This window comes from Bos taurus, chromosome 7 (assembly GCF_002263795.3).
Source record: "Bos taurus isolate L1 Dominette 01449 registration number 42190680 breed Hereford chromosome 7, ARS-UCD2.0, whole genome shotgun sequence".
Classification (NCBI taxonomy): Eukaryota; Metazoa; Chordata; class Mammalia; order Artiodactyla; family Bovidae; genus Bos; species Bos taurus.
In genome coordinates, this window is record NC_037334.1 from 101,450,832 (window position 1) to 101,467,359 (window position 16,528).

General features: G+C 37.9%; 1 protein-coding gene across 6 annotated transcripts in view; it reads right to left on the minus strand.

The window, feature by feature from the left end:
• Positions 1-16,528, minus strand: part of SLCO6A1 (solute carrier organic anion transporter family member 6A1) — a 113,453-nt gene that overhangs the window by 52,661 nt on the left and 44,264 nt on the right. For all 6 annotated transcript variants that reach the window (XM_059888837.1, XM_059888838.1, XM_024995334.2 and 3 more), the window contains exon 7: positions 9,240-9,384. In XM_059888837.1, coding sequence (XP_059744820.1) covers positions 9,240-9,384 — 145 coding nt within the window. The remainder of the gene's footprint in view (positions 1-9,239; positions 9,385-16,528) is intronic.

A 16,528-nucleotide genomic window follows, 5' to 3' on the forward strand; every position in this document is an offset into this window, starting at 1 on the left:
TGATTTGCATTTCTCTGATAATGAGTGATGTTGAGCATCTTTTCATGTGTTTGTTAGCCATCTGTATGTCTTCTTTGGAGAAATGTCTGTTTAGTTCTTTGGCCCATTTTTTGATTGGGTCATTTATTTTTCTGGAATTGAGCTGTAGGAGTTGCTTGTATATTTTTGAGATTAGTTGTTTGTCAGTTGCTTCATTTGCTATTATTTTTTCCCATTCTGAAGGCTGTCTTTTCACCTTGCTTAGTTTCCTTTGATGTGCAGAAGCTTTTAAGTTTAATTAGGTCCCATTTGTTTATTTTTGCTTTTATTTCCAATATTCTGGGAGGTGGGTCATAGAGGATCCTGCTGTGATGTATGTCGAAGAGTGTTTTGCCTATGTTCTCCTCTAGGAGTTTTATAGTTTCTGGTCTTACATTTAGATCTTTAATCCATTTTGAGTTTATTTTTGTGTACGGTGTTAGAAAGTGCTCTAGTTTCATTCTTTTACAAGTGGTTGACCAGTTTTCCCAGCACCACTTGTTAAAGATATTGTTTTTAATCCATTCTATATTCTTGCCTCCTTTGTCAAAGATAAGATGTCCATAGGTGCGTGGATTTATCTCTGGGCTTTCTATTTGTTCCATTGATCTATATTTCTGTCTTTGTGCCAATATCATACTGTCTTGATGACTGTGGCTTTGTAGTAGAGCCTGAAGTCAGGCAGGTTAATTCCTCCAGTTCCATTCTTCTTTCTCAAGATTGCTTTGACTATTTGAGGTTTTTTTGTATTTCCATACAAATTGTGAAATTATTTGTTCTAGCTCTGTGAAGAATACCATTGGTAGCTTGATAGGGATTGCATTGAATCTATAAATTGCTTTACTCATTTTCACTATATTGATTCTTCCAATCCATGAACATGGTATATTTCTCCATCTATTAGTGCCCTCTTTGATTTCTTTCTGGCACCCCACTCCAGTACTCTTGCCTGGAAAATCCCATGGATGGAGGAGCCTGGAAGGCTGCAGTCCATGGGGTTGCTGAGGGTCGGACATGACTGAGCGACTTCACTTTCACTTTTCACTTTCATGCATTGGAGAAGGAAATGGCAACCCACTCCAATGTTCTTGCCTGGAGAATCCCAGGGATGGGGAAGCCTGGTGGGCTGCCGTCTATGGGGTCACACAGAGTCGGACACGACTGAAGTGACTTAGCAATAGCAATTGATTTCTTTCACCAGTGTTTTATAGTTTTCTATATATAGGTCTTTAGTTTCTTTAGGTAGATATATTCCTAAGTATTTGATTCTTTTTGTTGCAATGGTGAATGGAATTGTTTCCTTAATTTCTCTTTCTATTGTCTCATTATTAGTGTATAGGAATGCAAGGGATTTGTGTGTTGATTTTATATCCTGCAACTTTACTATATTCATTGATTAGTTCTAGTAATTTTCTGGTGGAGTCTTTAGGGTTTTCTATGTAGAGGATCATGTCATCTGCAAACAGTGAGAGTTTTACTTCTTCTTTTCCAATTTGGATTCCTTTTATTTCCTTTTCTGCTCTGATTGCTATGGACAAAACTTCCAAAACTATGTTGAATACTAATGGTGAAAGTGGGCACCCTTGTCTTGTTCCTGACTTTAGGGGAAATGCTTTCAATTTTTCACCATTGAGGATAATATTTGCCGTGGGTTTGTCATATACAGCTTTTATTATGTTGAGGTATGTTCCTTCTATTCCTGCTTTCTGGAGAGTTTTTATCATAAATGGATGTTGAATTTTGTCAAAGGCTTTCTCTGCATCTATTGAGATAATCATATGGCTTTTATTTTTCAATTTGTTAATGTGGTGTATTACATTGATTGATTTGCAGATATTGAAGAATCCTTGCACCTGTGGGATAAAGCCCACTTGGTCATGGTGTATGATCTTTTTAATGTGTTGTTGGATTCTGATTTTAGAATTTTGTTAAGGATTTTTGCATCTATGTTCATCAGTGATATTGGCCTGTAGTTTTCTTTTTTCGTGGCATCTTTGTCAGGTTTTGCTATTAGGGTGATGGTGGCCTCATGGAAGTTTACCTGCCTCTGCAATTTTCTGGAAGACTTGGAGTAGGATAGGTGTTAGCTCTTCTCTAAATTTTTGGTAGAATTCAGCTGTGAAGCCATCTGGACCTGGGCTTTTGTTTGCTGGACGATTTCTGATAACAGTTTCAATTTCCATGTTTGTGATGGGTCTGTTAAGATTTTCTATTTCTTCCTGGTCCAGTTTTGGAAAGTTGTACTTTTCTAAGAATTTGTCCATTTCTTCCACGTTGTCCATTTTATTGGCATATAATTGCTGATAGTAGTCTCTTATGATCCTTTGTATTTCTGTGCTGTCTGTTGTGATCTCTCCATTTTCATTTCTAATTTTACTGATTTGATTTTTCTCCCTTTGTTTCTTGATGAGTCTGGCTAATGGTTTGCCAATTTTATTTATCCTTTCAAAGAACCAGCTTTTGCCTTGTTGATTTTTGCTATGGTCTCTTTTGTTTCTTTTGCATTTATTTCTGCCCTAATTTTTAAGATTTCCTTCCTTCTACTAACCCTGGGGTTCTTCATTTCTTCCTTTTCTAGTTGCTTTAGGTGTAGAGTTAGGTTATTTATTTGACTTTTTTCTTGTTTCTTGAGGTATGCCTGTATTGCTATGAACTTTCGCCTTAGGACTGTTTTTACAGTGTCCCCTAGGTTTTGGGTTGTTGTGTTTTCATTTTCATTTGTTTCTATGCAAATTTTGATTTCTTTTTTTATTTCTTCTGTGATTTGTTGATTATTCAGCAGCATGTTGTTCAGCCTCCATATGTTGGAATTTTTAATAGTTTTTCTCCTGTAATTGAGATCTAATCTTACTGCATTGTGGTCAGAAAAGATGCTTGGGATGATTTTAATTTTTTTGAATTTACCAAGGCTAGATTTATGGCCCAGGATGTGATCTACCCTGTAGAAGGTTCCGTGTGTGCTTGAGAAAAAAGTGAAATTCATTGTTTTGGGATGAAATGTCCTATAGATATCAATTAGGTCTAACTGGTCTATTGTATCATTTAAAGTTTGTGTTTCCTTGTTAATTTTCTGTTTAGTTGATCTATCCATAGGTGTGAGTGGGGTTTTAAGTCTCCCACTATTATTGTGTTATTGTTAATTTCCCCTTTTATACTTGTTAGCATTTGTCTTACATATTGCCGTGCTCCTATGTTGGGTGCATATGTATTTATAATTGTTATATCTTCTTCTTGGATTGATCCTTTGATCATTATGTAGTGACCTTCTTTGTCTCTCTTCACAGCCTTTGTTTTAAAGTCTATTTTATCTGATATGAGTATTGCTACTCCTGCTTTCTTTTGGTCTCTATTTGCATGGAAAATCTTTTTCCAGCCCTTCACTTTCGGTCTGTATGTGTCCCCTCTTTTGAGGTGGGTCTTTTGCAGACAACATATATAGGGGTCTTATTTTTGTATCCATGCAGCCAGTCTTTGTCTTTTGGTTGGGGCAGTCAACCCATTTACATTTAAGGTAATTATTGATAAGTATGATCCCGTTGCCATTTACTTTATTGTTTTGGGTTCGAGTTTATACACTGTTTTTGTGTCTCCTGTCTAGAGAAGATCCTTTAGCATTTGTTTGGTTTGGTGGTGCTGAATTCTCTCAGCTTTTGCTTGTCTGTAAAGCTTTTGATTTCTCCTTCATATTTGAATGAGATCCTTGCTGGGTACAGTAATCTAGGCTGTAGGTTATTTTCCTTTATCACTTTAAGTATGTCTTGCCATTCCCTCCTGGCTTGAAGAGTTTCTATTGAAAGATCAGCTGTTATCCTCATGGGAATTCCCTTGTGTGATATTTGTTGTTTTTCCCTTGCTGCTTTTAATATTTGTTCTTTGTGTTTGATCTTTGTTAATTTGAATATATTCTTAAGAAAGGAATTTGTGTATATAACTAGGACTTGAATTCTTGGGTCAGAGGATATGTATCAGTTCAGTTCAGTCTCTCAGTCATGTCCCACTCTTTGCGACCCCATGAATCGCAGCACGCCAGGCCTCTCTGTCCATCACCAACTCCCGGAGTTCACTCAGACTCACGTCCATCGAGTCAGTGATGCCATCAAGCCATCTCATCCTCTGTCGTCCCCTTCTCCTCCTGCCCCCAATTCCTGCCAGCATCAGAGTCTTTTCCAATGAGTCAACTCTTCGCATGAGGTGGCCAAAGTGCTGGAGCTTCAGCTTTAGCATCATTCCTTCCAAAGAAATCCCAGGGCTGATCTCCTTCAGAATGGACTGGTTGGACCTCCTTGCAGTCCAAGGGACTCTCAAGAGTCCTCTCCAACACCACAGAGGATATGTATAGGTTCAGATTTTTATGACACTGCCAAACAGATTTATAAAACGATAAACCAATTTACACTCTCACCAGGAGTTGATAAAATGGCAATTGCTCCACATTCATACCAACATATCTTTCTCTTACATTTCAGCAATTCTGGTGACTGGGTACTAGTTTTGCCTTGTGATTTTAATATGTATTTCCCTGAAAAACCACTGAAGGTGAGTACATTTTCACATGAATATTGGCCAACTGGTATCATCTTTTATATAATGCCTGTTCAAATCTTTTGTCCATTTTTATTGGATTATCTACCTTTTTATTATTGTCAGATTTTTAAATATATTCTGGACCCAAATGCTTTGTAGAATATTTCTATTGAAAAGATTGTTTTATATGCATTTTCACTCTTCATGCTGACCTTTGATGAATGTAAGTTCTTAATTTTAATGTAATACCACATTTTTTCCTCCATATTTATGTAATTTGTGTCCTGTTTAATAAATGTTTATCTTCTCTAAGGCACGAAGATATTTTCCTACATCTTTCTAAAAAGCTTTATTGTTTTACCGTACACATTGAGACCTGCAATCTACCTAGAATTGGTATCTATGTATGTAGTTACATAGAGGTCAAGATTTGTCTTTATTTAAATGTACTGATTTAAACAATAACTGTATTCAAATAATTTTAAATTTAAAAAATATTTAAATTTAAATTTTTGTATTTAAAAAATTACTACTTTATTTATTGGGCAACAATTCTCTACTACCTTCTGATGCTATATATCCTACAAGTAAATGCGCTGACTGCTTTTTGTCCTACATTTTCACAGATATTTCTATACTATGCTGTAGTTCCAATTTCAAAGTGTAGAATTGGTAACTGTATTTTGCACACTGGTACTGCATACGCTTCTAAACTCTAAGAGCGACAGAGGAGCACATAAATTGCTGTCCTTTTCCTCATGTATGGTCCAACAGGAACAACCCAGGACCCCAGGAGGAGAAAGGAAAGTCCCAGCTCCCATTAGGGACTTAAATGAAGCAGCGTCTCATCAACAGACCTTATGTCCAGTGAAAAAAAGTTTCCAGGGGCTTGAGGTTTACAGTGGATTAACCACCAACTGAATTCCATTGTCCCTACAGCCTTGAATGGCCTGTACATGGTGATGTCACTAAATTTTGGGCACAGACTGGTGGCACTGGATACACTGTCTTGGACACTGCCAAAGTCTTCTTTTGCGCCCCACTAGCACTCAAAGAAGACTAATTTTCATTTGTGCTAGAAGGCCACAAACATACATCTGCAGTACTCCCTCAGGAGTACCTAAATTCCTCTCCCATTTACTACAAGGGGCAGATTTATTTTGACTGCCACTACCTACGATGCCCAAAGCTTTCAATGATAGAAGATACTCAGTTGGTTGTAGGGTGAGAGGCCTGACTCAATGGCTCTGACTTTGGTGTTATTGTACCATCATCAGCAAGGAAGACTGATCAAGCCTAACAAAATCCAGAGACTGCTCATCAGGTTTTGGGGCACTCTGCAGACAGAATCACAGCACTCTATCCCTCTGGAAGTTAAGGAAAAACTGTCTCCCTTTCCACTAACCAAAAGCCAGCTAGCATTGGATTTTGGATTTTTGAGTATTGAACACAGTAGACAACTCACTTACGGTTTCTCTTTGGTCTATTATATTAGCTGACCCACAGACCTACACTGAATGCTAATCAGAAAGCTGTGGTATGCTCCATACTTTGAGGTGAAAGTGAAAAGTGAAAATGAAGTCATTCAGTCGTGTCCGACTCTTTGCAACCCCGTGGACTGTAGCCTACCAGGCTCCTCTGTCCATGGGATTCACCAGGCAAGAATACTGGAGTGGGTTGCCATTTCCTTCTCCAGGGGATCTTCCCAACCCAGGGATCAAACCCAGGTCTCCCGCATTGCAGGCAGACGCTTTAACCTCTGAGCCACCATACCACAAACCTAATAAACCGATTTCAGCTGCAAGGCTCTGTGACTGATGATTTTATGTGCTGGAGCCTCTGGAAAAAGGGAGGAAACCCCCACTCAGAAGCATTATTGCTTGTATAAGAGTCACAGACTCCCTGAAACAGCTACATTTAAAAGTAACTCTTAGCTTATTCTGGGGAAGAAAATGGGAACCCACTCTAGTATTCTTGCCTGGAGAATTCTGTGGGGAGAGGAACCTGGTGGGCTACAGTCCACGGGGTCACAGGGAGTTGAACACGACTGAGTGACGAACACTAACACTTAGCTTATTACTGGTCTCTTGGCATAATCAAAGTCCTGACTCACAGAAAACTTGATTTTGTGGACTGATATTCTCATTTGGAGATGAACCAAAACAGACTCACCACTAACCATTTGACAAGCCTTACTTGTCAACTGGAATTGGTGTGGTCCAGCCACGGAGGTGGTCATAAAAGAGCCACAAATGTTTAAAGAAACACCACCACTAGACCGCATAGCCCTCAGAATACTGTGGGAATTTCTTTCAAATGAAGTAACTTTCTTTACTCTGGGAAGATTTTCAGAGGGACTACTGATACACTATCTGTACACACCTTGAAGGCAGTTGTCTCGACTACTCGATAAGTAATCTGACTAGAAAGGTGGTACAAAAAAACTTCTCCCTAATTTTCGTTGAAATAATCAATGACACCTCATCCCTGGAAAGCACTCTGGTCAGCCTCAGTCACTGATCAGCATTGTTATGGATGAGTGAATTGCCCAAAACTTCATCCTCGCAGGCCCCGGTAGAATATATGCAATTACTAACCCGTTCTGTTATGCCTGAATGAATACCTCAGGCTAAGTGGAAAAGTCAATACAGAAACAAGCAGAAATGTATCTTACTGTCTAAGGTAGATCCTGAGGACCAAGAAATTTGGTCAGCTGGCTGCATCCGAACTTTGCTAGCATGATTGAGGCCAATACTGCAGATGGCCTTATCCTGTTCTTTGGAGTCTTATTGATATTAGCTTTAATTAAGTACTGTATGAAAAAAAACTGAATGATTAGTCCCTATCTGTTAATTATATTAATTATTGTCAAACAAAATGGTATACCTGTGGAAAAACCTGTCATATGGCCCCTGAAACTGTGTCGTGTTTGGCTTTTGGACTATGTGCAATCCAACAACGGTGTGCCCTTTACCACAAAATCTACTCAACAATGGGGCTGAAAGTCAAAACTTTTGCACATATTAACATTTGTTTTTATTTGGCTTACATGTTTTATGTTCCTTTTTTTTCCTTTCTTATTTTTTTAAATTGTTAATAACATATTTCAAGTTAATGTGCTCTTTACTATTCTCTTACTGGTTACCTGCAAGTTACAGTGTGTATCCCTGATTTTTTACAACATAAAATAAATGATCACATTCACCATTTTCCCATTAATGCTAGAACCTTAAAACATTTAATTCTACTTGCACCCTCTTTTGGAGAACCAATTCTCAATATCTAATAAAACTGATGTACTTAATAGCAATGTCTCTTTGATGTCTAAACTTAGATCAACTTTTACAAATGTGTACAAGGAACATCTATACAAGTCTATTTGTTACTTTATTGTTTGGAAAAGTGAAATAGTTGGAGGCAACTTCATGTCGATGTATATGATATAGAAAAAGAAACAGTATTCATAAAATAGAATCCCATAGCAATGTTAAAATGCCTTAAATAGAGATCAATATGAATCTGATGAACATAATTTCAGATAAAAGTAACAGAAGAGCACATACAAAATGATATATAGATTTTAGAAATAGACTGTATGTAGACAGGTACATAAGAGGTAACAATATATAAATATGTGAGAAGGAAGAACTCCAATTTTAAAAGAGGTGTAAGTTACCTCTGCAGAGGGAGGAAAAGAAATGTGATAAAAGAGAAATGCAGAAGTCCTACAAATTTCTATAGGGTGTGGAGAAAAGGGAACCCTCTTACACTGTTGGTGGGAATGCAAACCAGTACAGCCACTATGGAGAACAGTGTGGAGATTCCTTAAAAAACTGGAAATAGAACTGCCTTATGATCCAGCAATCCCACTGCTGGGCATACACACCGAGGAAACCAGAAGGGAAAGAGACACGTGTACCCCAATGTTCATCGCAGCACTGTTTATAATAGCCAGGACATGGAAGCAACCTAGATGTCCATCAGCAGATGAATGGATAAGAAAACTGTGGTACATATACACAATGGAGTATTACTCAGCCATTAAAAAGAATTCATTTGAATCAGTTCTAATGAGGTGGATGAAACTGGAGCTTATTATACAGAGTGAAGTAAGCCAGAAGGAAAAACACCAATACAGTATACTAACGCATATATATGGAATTTAGAAAGATGATAACAATAACCCTGTGTACGAGACAGCAAAAGAGACACTGATGCATAGAACAGTCTTATGGACTCTATGGGAGCGGGAGAGGATGGGAAGATTTGGGACAATGGCATTGAAATATGTAAAATATCATGTATGAAACGAGATGCCAGTCCAGGTTCGATGCACGATACTGGATGCTTGGGGCTAGTGCACTGGGACGACCCAGAGGGATGGTATGGGGAGGGAGGAGGGAGGAGGGTTCAGGATGGGGAACACATGTATACCTGTGATGGATTCATTTTGATATTTGGCAAAACTAATACAATTATGTAAAGTTTAAAAATAAAATTAAAAAAAAAAAACTAGTGATGCAATGATGGGAATATGTTCATATTTTAAAAATTTGAACAAGCAGTATTCAGATATTTAAAATTTAAGCAAACACTACTGCTCCTTCTACTTCCCACTTAGTTGAAATATTTCATAAATACATAAAGAAAACTTTACATAAAAATTTCACATGAGTACAATGAATGGAAATGTCTACCTGCAAGTGCAGTTGCCTCATTGGGTGATAATATAAACTGATTTTCTATATATATAGGCAAAAATTCAGATGCTCCGATCATAACTAAAGATTCTGAAGCTCTGGACAGAGATAGGTACACAAATATTGGATTCTTGATCAGAATCTGAAATAGAAATAAGTTACATATGAATTATTTTATTTTATTAGGTAAAGAAAAATAGATATACCCACCTGTATATTAGTGACTGATCCACAAAAAGTTTACCTTTTTCAATAACTGACAATACTATATGTATATAAAAATTGAAACAGAAACTTAAAATTCACCAATATACCATAAAAGACATGTAGTGTTTGAACCATTTTTATTTGCTATTTGATCTCCATAGCACCTATAATTTTGATTTGTGACTCTGGCAGTGTGCTAGGACTGCTAGAACTAGAATATTAATTTTCAAACTGATTTCTATATTTCTTAGATATGTATATATCCTTGAGAATGTTCAGTGATGTTTTATATTTGTATATTTTTAAATAAACTTAAAATTTCTTTTTCTATCCCTAAACACTATTTCTGAAATCTATCATTTTCTGCGTATTTGTCAAATTCATCTTCTGGGTTATATTTAACACATTACGTAGTGTAATACCACTCCCATAGGGTTAAATGCTTAAGTCGACTTGAGCTTCCTACTGGTGTGAACAAGGTGACATTAAACATCCCTGTGCAACCCTTAAAGAAATAGGACAGAGTGTCTTTGTAAATATATATACTAGACAGGGATTGCTAGGGCTCTGGGATTTGGTCTACCTCATGCCATTATTTCTCCAAATTTTTCTCCAAAATTATCAGTTTATACTCCCACCGTAATACAAGAGAATTCCATTTTCTTCACGTAGTGACTGATACTTTTCTAAAATTCATCAAAGCAATATTTCTGATTTCATATTCCTTTCCAGAACTTCGCCATTCTCCAAGAAAGAGGGTTGAACTTCAAAAGGCCTGACTGACTGCCTCACAAAGCAAGTAATGCTGCACAACTTCTGAGGCTGGGTCAAAATAATGACAGTACGACTTCTGCTGGGAACGAACTCTCTCAGGAGTCTGGCCGTGGAACGTGGTTACCATGTTCTGAGAAAAACCAGGCCAAACGGGGAGGTCACGTGTGGGCATTCTGGCAAACAGCCAGAATCAAAAGCTAATATCTGGAACAAGCCTTCAGATGACTTCATCACCCAGACTTACTTCACTACAATTGATCAAAACAGATGCTCTTTTATTTTAAGCCACTAAGTTTGGGAGTGGTTTGTCATGTAGCAACAGATAACTGGCATACCCCACATATTCACAAACACTTTAATATTAGTTGGCTTTCAAAATTTCACCATTCTAATGAATGTATATTATTACAGTGCTATTTTTTATAATTCTCTAACTTCAAATATAACTGAGCATTTCATCATATAATTTCTTAGCTATTTAGTATTCACTTGGGAGTATGAACCAGCTGTTTATATGCTTCCTGAAATTCTGTAGATTTTCCAAGAACTCTCATTTATTCTAAATACTAACTTGTGTTGGATTTAGTTATCTGTCACTAACCTTTTAACACTGTCTACAGCTTCCTTCATTGAACAGAAATCTTAATGTAATGTACTTAAGAAATCTTAATTACATTAATGTCTTAATGCAATCTAATCCATAAACAAGCTCAAATTTGACACTATTACAAATCTTGTCTATTATTTTCACATCCTTATATTGCAAGGTGTTTCTTTCATTTTAAACCTTGACTTTGTCATTTTTTATAGTCACATTCTACTAACCTAGAAATCATCTTTTTGCATAATATGAAGTAGACAGCCAACTTCACTTTACCACACAAAGAACCGAGTTAGTCATCATACCTACTGAACAATTATCTTCGGACTGCCTCCTCTATCATATGACAAGTTCTTATATACACTAATCTGTAGCTGGGTTTTTTGTTCCACCGGCTTGTTTGTTTGTACTGAGGAAATACTACCTTTTCTTTTTTTAACCACTATGGCTTTATATCAGGTCTTATTGTGTACTAGAATAAATATTCTTTGTTTCACTTATTCATGCCCTTGCATGCCCAGTCACTCAGTGACTTCCCTGCCAGGCTCCTCTGTCCATGGAATTTTCCAGGCAAGGATACTGGAGTGGGTTGCCACTTCCTTCTGCGGGGGATTTCCCCAACCCAGAGAAGAGCATGACCTTGCACACCAGAGTAACACCCACTTTTCCCCACAGCCAGTCCCTCCCATCAGAAGCTTGTACGAGCCTCTTACCCTCATCCATCAGAGGGCAGATAGAATCAAAACAACAATCACAGAAAACTAACCAAAATGATCACATAGATCACAGCTTTGTGTAACATAATGAAACTATGAGCCATGTCCTATAGGGTCACCCAAGACGGATGGGTCATGGTAGAGAGTTATGACCAACTGTGGTCCACTGGAGAAAGAAATGGCAAACCATTTCAGCATTCTTGCCTTGAGAACCCCATGAACAGTATGAAAAGGCAAAAAGGCATGATACTCCTGGAGAAGAGCAGAGAAATAGCTCCAGAAGGAATGAAGAGGCTGAGCCAAAGCAGAAACAATGCCCAGTTGTGGGTATGTCTGGTGATGAATGTAAAGTCTGATGCTATAAAGAACAATACTACATAGGAACCTGTTAGATGCTCGAATCAAGGTAACTTGGAAGTGGTCAAACAGGAGATGGCAAGAGTGAACATTGACATTTTAGGAATCAGTAAACTAGAGTGGGTTGGAATGGGTGAATTTAATTCAGACGACCGTTATATCTACTACTGTGGGCAAGAATCCCTTACAAGAAATGGAGTAGCTGTCATAGTCAACAAAAGAGTCCAAAATGCAGTACTTGGGTGCAATCTCAAAAATGACAGAATGGTCTCAGTTCATTTCAAAGGCAAACCGTTCAATATCACAGTAATCCAAGTCTATGCCTCAACCACTCAATGGCACCCCACTCCAGTACTCTTGCCTGGAGATTCCCAGGGACGGCAGAGCCTGGTGGGCTGCCATCTATGGGGTCGCACAGAGTCAGACACGACTGAAGCAACTTAGCAGCAGCAGCAGCAGCATGCCCCAACCACTAATGCCAAAGAGCTGAAACTGAATGGTTCTATGAAGATCTACAAGACCTCTAGAACTAACACCAAAAAAAGATGTCCTTTTCATCATAGGGGACTGGAATGCAAAAGTAGGAAATTAAGAGATACCTGGAGCAACAGGCAAGTTTGGCCCTGGGATACAAAATGAAACAGACCAAGGCTAACAGTTTTGCCAAGAGAACACCCTGGCCATAGCAAACACCCTCTTCCAACAACACAACAGATGACTCAACACATGGACATCACCAGATGGTCAATAGTGAAATCAGATTGATTATATTCTTTGCAGCCAAAGATGAATATGCTCTATACAGACAGCAAAAGCAAGACTGGTAATTGATTGTGGCTCAGATCATGAACTCCTTATTGCAAAATTCAGACTTAATGGAAGTGAAGTGAGTGAAAGTCGCTCAGTCATGCCCGACTCTTTGACCCCGTGGACTATACAGTCCATGGAATTCTCCAGGACAGAATACTGGAGTGGGAAGCCTTTCCCTTCTCCAGGGGATCTGCCCAACCCAGGAATGGAGCCCAGGTCTACTGCATTGCAGGCAGATTCTTTACCAACTGAGCTATGAAGAAAGTAGGGTAAACCACTAGGCTATTCAAATATGACCTAAATCAAATACCTTATGATTATACAGTGGAAGTGAGAAATAGATTCAAGGGATTAGATCTGATCGAGTGCCTCTGTCTATGGATGGAGGTTTGTGACATTGTATAGGAGGCAATGATCAAAACCATCCCCAAGAAAAATAAATGCAAACAAGGCAAAATGGTTGTCTGAGGAGGCCTGACAAATAAATGAGAAAAGAAGAGAAGTAAAAGGCAAAGGAGAAAAGGAAAGATACATCCATCTGAATGCAGAATTCACAGAATAGCAAGGAGAGATAAGAAAGCCTTCCTCAGTGATCAGTGCAAAGAAATAGAGGAAAACAATAGAATGGGAAAGACTAGAGATCCCTTCAAGAAAATTAGAGATACCAAGGGAACATTTCATGCAAAGATGGGCTCAATAAAGGACAGAAATGGTATGGACCTAATAGAAGCAGAAGATATTCAGAAGAGATGGCAAGAATACACAGAAGAACTGTAGAAAAAATATCTTAATGACCCAGATAACCATTTTGTTGTGATCACTCATCTAGAGCCAGGCATCCTGTAGTGTGAAGTCAAGTGGGCCTTAGGAAGCATTACTATGAGCAAAGCTAGTGGAAATGATGGAATACCCATTGAGTTATTTCAAATCCTAAAAAATGATGCTGTGAAAGTGGTACACTCAATACGCCAGAAAATTTGGAAAACTCAGCTAAGGCCAAAAATTTGAAAAAGTCAGTTTTCATTCCAATCACCAAGAAGGGCAAGGCCAAAAAATGTTTAGACTACTGCACAATTGAACTCATTTCACATGCCAGTAAGGTAATGCTCAAACACTATTGAACTGAGGACATCCAGATGTACAAGCTGGGTTTAGAACAGGCAGAGGAACCAGAGATCAAATTGCCAACATACACTGGATCACAGAAAAAGCAAGAGAATTTCAGAAAAATATCTACTTCTGCTTCACTGGCTATGGTAAAGCCTTTGACTGTGTGGATCACAACAAACTGTGGAAAATTCTTTAAGAGATGGGAATAACAGACTACCTTACCTGCCTCTTGAAATATCTGTATGCCTGTCAAAAAGGAACAGTTAGAACTGGACATGGAACAACAAACTGGTTCAAAATTGGGAAAGGAGCACATCAATGCTGTATATTGTCACCCTGCTTATTTAACTTATATGCAAAATACATCCTGTGAAAAGCCAGGCTGGATGAAGTTCAAGCTGGAATCAAGATTGCTGGGGGAAATATCAATAACCTCAGATATGCAGATGACATCACCCTTATGGCTGGCTGAAAGCAAGGAGGAACAGCCTCTTGATGAAAGTGAAAGAGTCGAGAGTGGAAAAGCTGGCTTAAAACTCAATTCAGAAAACTAAGATCATGGCATCTGGTCCCATCTTTCATGGCAAATAGATGGTCAAACAATGGAAACAGTGACAGACTTTATTTTGGGGGGGCTCCAAGATCACTGCAGATGGTGACTGCAGACATGAATCTAAAAGATGCTTGCTCCTTGAAGGAAAAGCCATGACAAAACTAGACATCATATTAAAAAGCTGAGACATCACTTTGTCAACAAAGATTGGTATAGTCAAAGCTATGGTTTTTCCAGTAGTCACATATGGATATGAGAGTTGGACTTTAAAGAAAGTGAGAGCAGAAGAATTAATGCTTTCTAACTGTGGTGTTAGAGAAGACTCTTGAGAGTCCTTTGGACTGCAAGGAGATCAAGCCAGTGAGTCCTAAAGGAAATCAATCCTGAATATTCATTGGCAGGACTGATACTGAAGCTGAAGCTCCAATACTTTGGCCACCTGAGTTCACTGGGAAATACCCTAATGCTGGGAAAGACTGAGGACAGGAGGAGAATGGGGCGACAGAGGATGAGATGGTTGGATGGCATCATCGACTCAATGTACATAAGCTTGAGCAAACTCTGGGAGATAGTGAAGGACAGGGAAGCCTGGCATGTTGCAGTCCATGGGACTGCAAAGAGTCAACACAACTGAGTGACTGAACAAAAACAACAACAAATATTGTGTATCTTTCAACTTATCCTAGTCTCCTCTAATACCATTACATAGAGTTATAGATTTTTTCATGAAGTTCTTGAGCAGCTTTGTTAACATAGTTCCTGAATTGTTTATAGTTTTGTGATTACTTTTTACTTTGTTAATTTTAAAAGTACTATTTCATGAATAGTCTTGTTTATTTGAATATTTTATTTTGTTTTATTTTTTAATTTTATATTTCTCATGTTGCATATTCAGACACTGCTCAATTACTGGGTTACATCTCTTTTATAGGTCCTTCTAGTTCACAAATGTAATTTATTCATAATAATTATTGAGAATTGAACACTAAGAATAGTCCTTATTCTAATGAAAGTTAAAGCAATATTTCATGATTCTGGATGAAATGGAAGACTGTATTAGATATAACGAGCAGAACAAGAAGCAGAGAAATCTAGTTTTTGTCTGGGTCTGCAACTGATTTTTGAAGCAACAGTGAGCAAATCACAATCTCTATATGTCTCATTTTTAGCAAGTATTATGTAATAGTAGCCAGAGCAATGGCCTCAGAGCCAAATACATGAGGTATTCTTATGCTTTTAACCTCAGTTCAGTCCCCTGTACATGTGTGTGTAAGTGTGTGTCCAAAGTTATACAGGTCCTAGAAAAGTTACTCATCATTTCTCCCTTATTTTGCTCATCCTCTTTAAATTACTGGTAAAGTAGAAATTATAATATCTAACTTATGGTGATTATGAGAATTGAGTCTGTGTAATAATTTAAATAATATCTGATACATATTAATAGTAGGTGCCCAGTAAAGAATACATATCAATTTCATCATTTATAAAGTAAGAATAATCACATCAGATTACTAGATTTCTTACTTATAAACTTTAGTGTGTCTTAAATCATTTGGAGGATGGTTATAAAACATATATCGCCAGGTCCTACTTCCAAAGTTTCTGGTTCAGTAGATCTGGAATGGGGCCTAAGAATTTATGTTTCAGCAAACTCCCAAATAATGATGATGATGCTAATCTAGGAACAAGGGCATGAGACAATCTTTGTGTTTAGGCTGACATGAATGGACTCATTGGCTAACTCATAATGCAACTTATCACAGTGTTACACAGGAAATAAAGTCCAAGCAGACTCTTGGTAGCTCAACAATGCAGTGCTTATAAAGATATAGGACATCATTCAGAATAAGATGGCAGCCCACCATGACTGCTCAACAGTGGGAGTTCCATTGCTTTGTCCCGATTGCTTCAAAGGCTGGAATATTCAGCTTCTTTCTGTCAGTTTATTGCATCTATGTCTACTTCTGTTTTGGCTACTGACTATTCTCTCTCCATTTGCTTCTTCATCTCAATGGCCTTTGATAACTCATCTTCTCTATGTCCATTTACCAAAGGCATGTTGCTCAATTTTCCCTCTCTTTCTCCTATGTATACTCCCTGAGAGAGAAATTGATGAGATAAGTTACTTCATAGCAAGGTGCCCCTACTGGTTACTGTT